Source organism: Lactuca virosa, chromosome 1 (genome assembly GCF_052849685.1).
Source record: "Lactuca virosa cultivar CGN04683 chromosome 1, Lactuca_virosa_CGN04683_v6, whole genome shotgun sequence".
Lineage (NCBI taxonomy): Eukaryota > Viridiplantae > Streptophyta > Magnoliopsida > Asterales > Asteraceae > Lactuca > Lactuca virosa.
In genome coordinates, this window is record NC_136426.1 from 95,441,040 (window position 1) to 95,451,997 (window position 10,958).

Below are 10,958 nucleotides of genomic sequence, written 5' to 3' on the forward strand. Positions count from 1 at the left end.
ACCTTCAAAGTAATGAATCTCATTCATTTGAAACTTCCAAGACTATTCAACTTATATGATTTAATTTGACTTTTGAAATTCCCTTCACACAAATGTAGTTAGCCTATAAATACTTAGTTCTATAGAAACAAATATCCTAAACCAAAACAAAATACTTCTTTTGTCTAATTAGTGATCCTTTGTTCTCTGTTTTGGTGTAAATGAAAGTATTATGTTGTCAATATAATATTGAAGTTCAATAATCTATAATAAGCAAGGTATGCATTTTGTGTTTTTAATCAAAACAATTGGTTTTTTTGTTGGTTTGTTCACATATTGTGTTTGTAATCGTGAATAAAAGTAGCTCTTAGGTTTGGAACTTTCTAACATCTATTTTAAAAATTGACACATGCAATATTTTATTGACCATACAGGTACGAGCAATTAATTTTTGAAAGGCAAGGCTCTACACCATCCATTTCTTATAAGTTTATATTGTTGGGGGTAAAATTGAATTGGTGAATGGAGCAATCAAGGGCGAGGATTTAACTTCAAGTTTTATAATTCTAACTCTCCTTGAAATGTGATATGCATAATTTGTTGAACTTATTTATAAACACTCTGAGATTTAATGAATATTTAAGTTGAAGATTACCTCACATTTTGAACAATATGCAAGTTTTTGTGTTGAGTTCATATTGCGATGTAGAAATTCACTTTAATGAGCTGATGAGTTTATCGCTTTATGAGGAAATTTGTAGTTTTTAATGAGATGATGCATTGATGTTTTTAAAGATGATGCCAGAAACTTTACCCTTTACCGTTGTTAATTGTTGTAGGTTTGTTGTACAAGTTGTATCTCTTGGTGTTTAATTCTATTGTTGTTATCCATTCACATGTTTCATATTCTTGAAAATGATCAATGCAATGATTTTCTTAAATCAACATTAACAGAGTAAGGAGTCAAACACATTAATTGAAATAAAATAATAATTGGACTTTTATGAAGAAACATATAGCTCGAACATGCTACCTCCACAGCTTAAACCTACAAAAAATTCTTAATAATTAATAATAGAAATGATAATAAATGTTGGAACTATAAAACAAACACCTAATAAGATATATCAATGCCAAGATTGTTAAAATGTGTATTTTTTTTAGTTATTCACTAATCTTGGTTTTTATTTTATAATAAATGTCATATTAATGCAAAATATTCATTTGAAAGTTACGCAAACTCTTGATCTTTCAAGTAATTAACCAAACATACTCGGTTTTTTTAACTTAATTAAATCATTCACTTTAACCTCCTTAATTTGATTTATTTAATACATTAAAATCAATTATTAGTCTAAGTTCAAACCAACTCTTCATTTTTCAACCAAATATATACATATAACTTATTGGTTAAAATAAAAATGGTTTTAAATCACAACCATAAATCAAAATATCATAAGACTATTTTTCTAATAGTTAAAATTATGTATATTTTTAAATATAAAACCTAAACTGAAATGTATATTTAATTAAACGTCAATGTGAGACTAACCCACTTAGTAGAGGTTTTTCTTTTAGATTGAAGGTCTTGCGTTTTAATCTGGACGTTGATGAATTTTATTAACTTGGTCATAGTAATTTCTAACAACTAAACACCAGTTATAAAAATCAAGGTTTTAAACAATATAATTGCACACTGTGCAACGCGCGGGAATTCATCCACTATACTTATAAAGGAAACATTTTTCCTTTCACCACATTCATTTGAAACTCTCATGACTTTTCAATTTTCTTTCTAATAATTGGTTAATAATGTTAAATAAATATCAAACCTAAAGTGTAATCATATATAAACTAAATTTCAATATTAAAAGAATATATTTACTTCTACTTACAAAGTTATATTTTTAACTATTAACATATTATACTAAACCTATTAGTTTTATTATGATGTTGTATGTAAACCTTTATCATTTTAAAGCTACAACTTTTGAACAATTTGTATAAAATACTTAAATTGTTAATTTAAATATAACATTATAAGTCAACTTAAATAACCCAAAGAATATTTTGTAAATAGTTAAAAATGATAAATTGTAGTGTCTTTCTTATAATGATTATAAGTTTGTTAATAAGGTTAAATAAATATTTAACATAAAGTGTAATCATAAATAAACTAAATTTTAATATTAAAATAATATTTTTACTTCTACTTATAAAGTTATGTCTTTAACTTTTAACATATTATACTTAATTTATTAGATTTAATATGTGTTGTATGTAAACCATTATCAGTTTAAAGCTACAAGTTTTGAATAGTTTGAACAAAATACTTAAATTGTTAATTTAAATATAACATTAGAGTGTCAAATTAAATATAAATTTAAGTTTCAGTTAAAAACCCAAAGAATATTTTATGAATAGTTAAAAGTGATAAATTGTAGTGCTAAATTAAAAACTAAATTGTAATCTCATTTTAACTAAAATATTTCCTAAATATATTTTTATAATCTATATCATGCTATCATACTATCATACTATCATACGATCATACTATACTTATAAAGGAGACATTTTTCCTATCACCTCATGCATTTAAAACCCCCACACAAATTTCCAAGCACCTCATGCATTTGAAACCCCCACACCTCTTCACCTTCAAATTAATTAATCACATATCATGAAAGGTTTTATAACTTATATAATATGTTTAATTAGCAGTTAATGGATAATCTACTATAAAAATGTCATTCTCTTTGAGTAGACACACAAATACAAATCACATACAAAATTCACAAAGAAAACAAGTTTAAATGTTTTGTGTTGGTTTGAGGGCTTTGGACCATTTTTCGAGCCATGTTATTATGTTAAAGTTTTTTAATTTGTAAGTTTGTTATATACTAATTCTTTTTTTTATATATATATTTTGGTTTAGTTATTCTTTTAAAACAATCATTGTATGTTGTGGTTGAAACTTTAATGTAAATTTGATTAGATTCATATTATTGATCATATGTTATGGAAAGTGATATAGATAGTATTTAATTAAATATTGTATATATGTTTGTATGTTTTTGTTGCTTCAAAGTAATAATTAATAAAAAATCATGGATATGCAATATTATACATAATATCCATGTAAGTCTCTTTAAAATGTAAATTGTCTATCTTATCACTTTATATTTTAGTATATGTTTAACATTTTAATTATAATAAAGAGTGTCTTTTAAAAGTTTTCTTTCGTTTATTAATAATAATAAGTGGTTTTAAAACCAATGAACCATAATTATAAATAATAAAATCAAATTATAAAAATTATGGATATGTCATATTATCCATGCAAATCTCTTTTGAAATGTAAATTGTCTATCTTATCAGTTTATTATTTAGTGTATGTTTAACACTTTAATAGTAATATTAAGAGTTTCTTAAAAGTCTTCTTTAACTTATTAATAATAATAGGTGGTTTAAAACTAAAGAACAATAACTTTAAATGATAATAACATCAATTTATAAATTACATAACGTCAAAAACAAATAAATTGTATTTTAAATGAACATCATTATTGAAATTAGAAAATAATCGCATAAGTAAAAATTTAAATTAATCAATCATAAAAATTGTTAAAAATAATATTAAATAGATAATTATATTTATTTTTATTAATGATGAATGTGGATTGATGGCAATGAATAATATTTTTCAAAATATTAAGTCAAAGTTAATGTCAATAATATAACCATTTTAAACATATATTTTTCAACATTTTAACAATATATTTTTAACATACGCCGTGCAACGCGCAGGAATTCGTCTAGTACTTACATACTTATAAAGCTAGCATTTTTTCTTGAATCTCATGCATTTGAAACCCCCATTTTTTAACTTCCTCAAACCACATTCATTTGAAACCCCCTTTTTTAACTAATGCAACTCAAAAGTTTTCTTAATTATGATTTAACACTCAAAAGTTTTATAACCTATATTATGTTTAATTAGCATTTAGTGAAAAGTTTAATATAAAAAGGCCAATCTTTTGTATTATATAAAATCTTACATGTAAGAAGGATGTCATAAGAAAATGAAAAGAAAAATTTTCAATAGACACAATTCTTTTAGAACGTATTTGCAGTGATGAAGTCCGTAAAAGAGCTCTACAAGTCAAGGTTGTGGATGAATGTATCATTTTTTACTCATAATTTGACCGTGTTATATTTTTTTTCCAGTAATATAAATGAGACAATTCAAAATTATATGCTTAGAGATATTTTGTTTTCTCAAACCATATTGATTTGAAACCTACATAACTTTTTATATTCCTTAATTAAAACCATTTATAGTATTTATAAATTTCCAATAATTTTTTGCATTCTCTTATTATATATGTAGTTATATTAGTACATTTCTCTTACAAAAAGTCGTCATTTTGTTGAAGATATTATGATTCAAAAGTTTTCATATAGTTGAAGCATTCACGATCCAAATATGATGATTTGAAGAAATGGGTTATGTCGCATCGATGGTAATTGTAATATGATTCTTTATATTCAGTTTCTCATTTAATCTTTATATGTGATTTGTGTGTATTACTCAACTTGAATGTGACTCTCCAATAATCAATATTTTGTTTGGAATATCTTTCTGATTCTTTTTTTTTCAAGAAAAATATTTTGATTGCAGGTTAGTGAAGAATTGTCATCAAGTTTCTATGGTTGAATGGTGTTAAATGAAGAAAGAAGATTCAGAAAACAGATATAAGTTTTTTTGTTTGAGCAAAGTTGACGAATGATAGTTTTTTCTTTTGATTTAAATGTATGTTTATGTATCATTTTTATTTATATATTCAACCACCCAATGCTCTTATTTATTTGATTGTAGTTTTTCTATTTTGATTATGTTTATTTTCTATTATTTTTTTGTTGGGTTATCCTATACAGCATATTTACAAGACAATATTTAAAAGATAACATAATTTTTAACATTTGATATGTAATTATGATAGACTTATCATGATATGTTCTTCATATGAACGTAATTTATCCATATTACTACTACAAGAATTACATATGACATTTACGAATATATATATATATATATATATATATATATATATATATATATATATATATATATATATATATATTATATGTGATTTGTTTAACATGTATATACACCTATGTATGTTATAAATTTATAATTAAATATCTTTATGTTTAATAATTGAAGGGATTAAAATGATGCATCAAAACCAATTATTTAGACGAATATAATAATAATAATAATAATAATAATAATAATAATAATAACAATAATAACAATAATAATAATAATAATAATAATAAATACACATTTCCAAGTACCGCATTTATTTAAAACTCACACTACAACTCAAGAGTTTTATAATTTATGTATATTTATTAGTTACAACTCAAGAGTTTTTAACTTATGATTATTAATTAGTAATCACTAATAACTTTTTATTTTCCTTTCTTTTATAAGGTTGTCAAGTTTTGTATTTGAAGAGATTTGTGATTTAAATATGAAGAGTTAATATAAATGTTATAATAGATGTTTTAGTGTTTTTATATTATTAAAAGTTGTAGTGTTTATTTTTCATACTTTTGATTATTTGTTGTATATATATCTTTTTTAATACAAATGTTATAATAAATATTTTTCTATTTTTATGTTAATAAAAGTTACAGTTCATATTTTTGTTCATACGTTTTGTTACCCGTTATATTATCATTCATTTGATATACAATTTACACAATTTTAAACGGTTTATAAAATTATCAAATAATTGTATATATCACAATGACTTAAAAATTAAACTATAATGTTTAATAACAATAATATGTTAGCTATATGTTTGCTTTACTACTAACATTCTGTTTCAAAGTAGAAATATTAAACAATAATTTGGTAAAAGTTATTATTTTAACTAGAAATATTAAACAATAATTTGGTAAAAGTTATTATTTTAACTATATAATTCTATTCTCGCGCAACGCGCGGGGAATCGCCTAGTTCACTCATAAAGTCGCGAGTTGAAATTCTACTTGGAACATAGATAAATTTGGATATAGAATAAGAGTAGTTTAGGTTGACGTGCGAAAAAAAAAATGTTCTTCAAATTCACCATATAAGGTGAAAAATCATCTTTATTGCAGAAACCGTAACCGATTGAAGTCCATTTAATTTCGTTATATAGATTATTAAATAAACGAAAAATGGCTCCATAAATATACATTTAACCACCATATATATATTTACAAAATCACCTGCAGTGCTTCTTGTCACCCAGAGTCATCAACGCATTAGAAGCTGGAATCCTTCGTTATCGCTTTCTATTTCGTAGTCATATCCAAGATCGTTGGCACAACTACGAAACTCATTTAATTCAGTTGTCGGAACTTGAATCCCGACCAGTACATTTGCACCCGCTTCTCCCTTTTAGAATGGAAAAACTTATAATTAGAATCTTTAATAACAAAACTGTGATTAATAAAGAGTGTAAGTGTTACCAAAAACTAACCTGTGCACGATAATGTAACAAGCTAATATTCCAACGTGGACTAATAACGTCCAAGAATTTCACTAAAGCTGCAGGCTTCTCAGGAAAAGTGAATCGACAAAGAAGCTCATTTTCAACGTTTGATCGACCACCCATCTGAAGATTCAAATTAGTTTAGTTTTAATTTCGAGGTAAAGAAATTAAAAAGTTTATATGAATTAATAAAGATGGTACCAGATGTCGCAAATGGTCTTTAACCATGTCGTTGTGCGTGAATTCTATCGTATCTAGTTGAAAAGACTTCATCCTCTCAATCATGGCTTGAAGTTCGCTCTTTGTATGAACGCCAACACTATATATATGAACAAAAGAAAAGAAAATTGATTTTTTTTTTTTTTTTTTTTTGCTCTTTGAATTATATGTAACATTTCTAGATGAGCTTAACGTGCTAAAAATAGACATCAAGCTCATAAAAGTGTAGGGAATTTTAAGACTCGAAATTATGAAATTCGATCTTGCCTGTATAAAATTAAAGCTCGTTTTTTGTTAGGATCATATCTATACTTGAACTCGGTGATACTTATCGCTCCAACCTGCAAACAAGTTAATTATTGTTAGTCATCGGTTTTCACTTAAATCAAGTGCAACATTTGTTACGTACATGCATTCATGGGACATGAGTGTATGTGAGAAGGGTTAATAAAGCTCTTTAGCGCAAACTAAGGATCAAAAGTGAGTCGATGTCAAATCTTGATCCACTTTGTGGACAAAAAACATTGACATATTTCTCATATTATCTTAATGCAATGCAAGCTAAACGTAACATGTTTTGTTCGTTTGTTGTGTTTCTTACTTACAAGATTGTAGAACTTTTTAATGCTTCCAGGCTCTTCTGGCATGAAAGTAGTAAGCACAGCCTCTCGTTGCCTACCAACATTTGCAAGCTCAGTTACCAATCTCAATCTATCGAAGTTCATGTTAGCTCCACTGGTTATGGCTACAACATTAACATCCTTAAGGTTATAGAATCTGCAATAAGCTTCTGCTCCAGCAAGAGCAAGAGCACCAGCTGGTTCAAGAATGCTCCTTTTTTCCTCGAACATGTCCTTCAACACAAACACACATACTATTTATTTATAATCCTAAAAGAGAGAATATATAGCTCAACACGATGATCAAAACTGAAAAAATGGCTTACTTTTATGGATGCGCAGATGGCATCACGGCTGACAAGAACAACTCCGTCGATCAGTTCCCGGCATAAACGAAACGTCTCAACTCCAACCTCCTTGACAGCAACACCATCTGCAAAGCCACCGACTTGATCAAGCATGACCCGTTGACCATGGTGCAATGACAACGCCATTGAGTTTGCATCAGCGGGTTCAACTCCGATGATCCGGACCTCAGGGGAAACCCTCTTTACGTAGGCAGCAATACCGGCGATCAAACCGCCACCACCCACCGGCACAAATATGGCGTGGATTGGGCCTTGCAGCTGGCGCACGATCTCCATTCCCACAGTTCCCTGACCGGAGATTACATCTGGGTGATCGAAAGGAGGAATGAAGGTCCGATTTTCCTTTATCGCCCTTTTCTTAGCGTACGCTTGAGCTTCATCATATGAGTCGCCTTCAAGAACGACTGTTGCGCCAAGTCTCTTAACAGAATGCCACTGATCAACATAACGTTAAGTAAGCAGAAGTTCATAAAGCAAGCATTCGATCGTAACATGAAACATGCAAAATCAAACCTTGATATGTGGCGTGGTAACTGGCATAACGATAACTGCATCGCAGCCCAGTTTCTTGGCTGCTAATGCAACACCTTGAGCATGATTACCAGCTGAAGAACAGATGACCCCTTCTGCGAGTTGTTTCTTTGAAAGCTTTGCCATCATGTTATATGCTCCACGAAGTTTGAAGGAGAAAACCTATAAAATCATTTTGTAATTAGAGTCAGTAATTAAAGTGCTGTTTGATTTTCTGAAGCAAAAATTCATGAAGTAGAAGAGGTGGATCAAACGGCTGCAGAGTGTAATAAGAAACGTATTTGTTTTTTTAACGTCTGCATACTGCTGCAGATATTAAAAAATTAAAATAAACTAAATTTTTAAACCGAAAATAGTTTTTTAATACGTAAAATTTAATAATGTATAACATTTCGGCAACAATTAATGATATTTCAGTAAAAAATAATGATATTTCAACAAAAAATAAAGATATTTCATTAATAATTATCATTATTGAATATAAAAAAACAAAAAAAAAAATCAATAAGAATAAACAAAAAAAAAAACGAAAAAAAAGGTGAAATAAAATTTCAACAACATATAATCAAAATTACAGCAAGAAAAGAAGAAGAATAAGAGGTTGGAAGAGGCAGTACAAATGCTGCGCCAAACAGAGCACGCGCAGAGGTTTTTGACTCCGAATACTTCTAAAAAACAAACATCTGCGAGATGAAAAGTGTTGCGCAGACGCGCAGCAATAAAAGGTTTGAAGATGTTTTTTTTCAAAAAACAAACGGCACCTAAGTATCTAATTGCTATACAAAGTAATAAAAATTCAAACTTTATCTTTAATGACGCATTTTATCAAACTAGTTGGCCTAATTTGACTATTCAATATCAATAATCAAATAAGGTTTTCAGAACACGAAACTCTAAACATTCCGATAACATGGGGTTTAAAGTCCCAATACGTTAGTATTATAAAAAATAGGATAGGGGTAACGGGTAATCTTTTTAAAAGGCATTTTGGTTTTACGACGAATTTCCAAAACTAAAAGATAAAAGAATCGAAATGGTCCTATGAAATTAAGTACCTTATTTCTTGTCGTGTTTTACGACGTATTTCCAAAACTAAAAGATAAAAGAATCGATCGAAATGTGTTACATGATGATGACTGATATTAATAAAATATATGTAATATAATAAAATATTAATTATAAACGACTTATTTGATAATAATTTTAGGAAAAACCATATGGTATTGCACATGATCAGTCTTTAGTTAAAAAACCTTTTTTATTCGTAATATAAATAAAATGATCTGTAAACGATTTTTTATTCCAGTAAATGTATGATAAAATTCATCATATTTTTCTAAAAAGACTCAAATACATAAATTATAAATTTAGAAGCAGCATGTATAACATAATGTCAATTTGTAAGCGTTTTCTCAAGTAAAACTTACAATGAATTTAGAAAAGGACTGCACTATAATTGAGATAGGTCTTTATATTGTTAAGTTATCAGTATAGTAAAAACACTTTGTTATTCATGAGACTGTATAGAGATTTTGTCATTTTGTATATTTCGTTTTCCTGTAGAGCGTACTACAAGAATTGACTGAACACAAAAAAGCAACTAATACCAAATTCTACCAAACATGCACGTACCGGCTGAGTATCCTCTCTCTTCAACCATACATCAACACCCAGCTTTTCCGACAGCTTCCCGGCGTGTTGCAGTGGCGACTCCACCGCCACCTCATAAACCTTCGACGTCAGTATGTTTGTCAGGTACTCCATTGCACCAACCGGCGGCGAGTCTGAGACACAACCATCGGGCACAGCTCCAACCTTGCCCTGTTCATACTGCAGTGAATCAAAAGAGAACTGTAGCAGTGGCTGCGGTGGGGCAGCGACAACACCGGCGGTAGATGTAGCAGAGACCGATCTTGACATGGCGGTGACGGAGAAGGAAACAGTAGCACTTGTTTTGGTGGTGGTTCTCGTACTGAGGTAAGGAAGTGGTAGTAAGTTACAGGGATATGTCGCCATTGTCGTTGATTGACGAATGACGATGGTTTGACGGCGGCGAAGATGGTGAAGTTAAGGGATACTGAATTACTTGAAGCTTGCCAACTTTTATAATAAACATTACAGTCATACACTCCACCAACCACAATTAATTATCGAATCATCGTGTATATATAATAAGATACAAAATTTTTAGTTAGAGTTTATTAGATATTATAAATGTTAGAATTCAAACATGCATGTGTTTTCTTTTTAAAATATCTACGTCTTTCTTATATCTTTATAAATTTCAAAGGACACTGCTAGCTAGCTAGAAACATAGGTTTAAATATGTTCTAGGTCTTTGTTATATATTTTATGGGTTTAAAATATGTTCTAGGTCTTTGTTTCATTTGTTAAAAAAAAGTATTATTATTGGTTGTTATAGATAATTTTAACTTGGAAAATGACTTATAATCAACCATAACAAAATATTATAAGTACACGTATTACTACAAAATATAGTGTTTTGTACATGTATCACTCAATGTTTTAAAAACCGGCTCAAACCGTCTGGTCGAACCGGTCGGAATGAGAACCGGAGACGAGAGCTGTTCAACAATGATCGGGTTTATGCCAACTTCTACACCGGATCAAACCAGACAGTTTCTTAAAAAAATCAGGTTGAACCAATGTAATAGAATCAATAAACAAGT

The 10,958-nt window shown here is 28.5% G+C and overlaps 1 protein-coding gene across 2 annotated transcripts; it reads right to left on the minus strand.

Moving 5' to 3' along the window:
• Window positions 1-940: 940 nt before the first annotated feature.
• On the minus strand, window positions 941-10,423 carry LOC145151766 (threonine dehydratase 1 biosynthetic, chloroplastic-like). Of its 2 annotated transcripts, XM_079075368.1 has the most exons (9): window positions 9,901-10,423; window positions 8,251-8,430; window positions 7,696-8,172; window positions 7,355-7,603; window positions 7,017-7,090; window positions 6,732-6,849; window positions 6,519-6,653; window positions 6,265-6,433; window positions 941-1,027 (listed from the first exon to the last, which is right to left on the minus strand). In XM_079075368.1, the coding sequence occupies exons 1-8, from the start codon at window positions 10,282-10,284 to the stop codon at window positions 6,293-6,295; spliced, it is 1,758 nt and encodes a 585-aa protein (XP_078931494.1). In that variant the 5' UTR covers window positions 10,285-10,423; the 3' UTR covers window positions 941-1,027; window positions 6,265-6,292. The 2 variants fall into 2 exon arrangements, with proteins under 2 accessions (XP_078931494.1, XP_078931492.1); XM_079075366.1 differs by lacking the exon at window positions 941-1,027 and having other exon boundaries at window positions 6,160-6,433.
• Between the last annotated feature and the right edge of the window lie 535 nt (window positions 10,424-10,958).

Coding starts and splice junctions, on each gene's coding strand:
- LOC145151766 (XM_079075368.1), bottom strand. CDS start 10,284: ATGGCGACATATCCCTGTAACTTACTACCACTTCCTTACCTCAGTACG. Junction 7,604..7,695: donor CCATCTGCGCATCCATAAAA/GTAAGCCATTTT, acceptor TTTGTGTTGAAG/GACATGTTCGAGGAAAAAAG. Junction 6,434..6,518: donor TGTTACATTATCGTGCACAG/GTTAGTTTTTGG, acceptor CCATTCTAAAAG/GGAGAAGCGGGTGCAAATGT.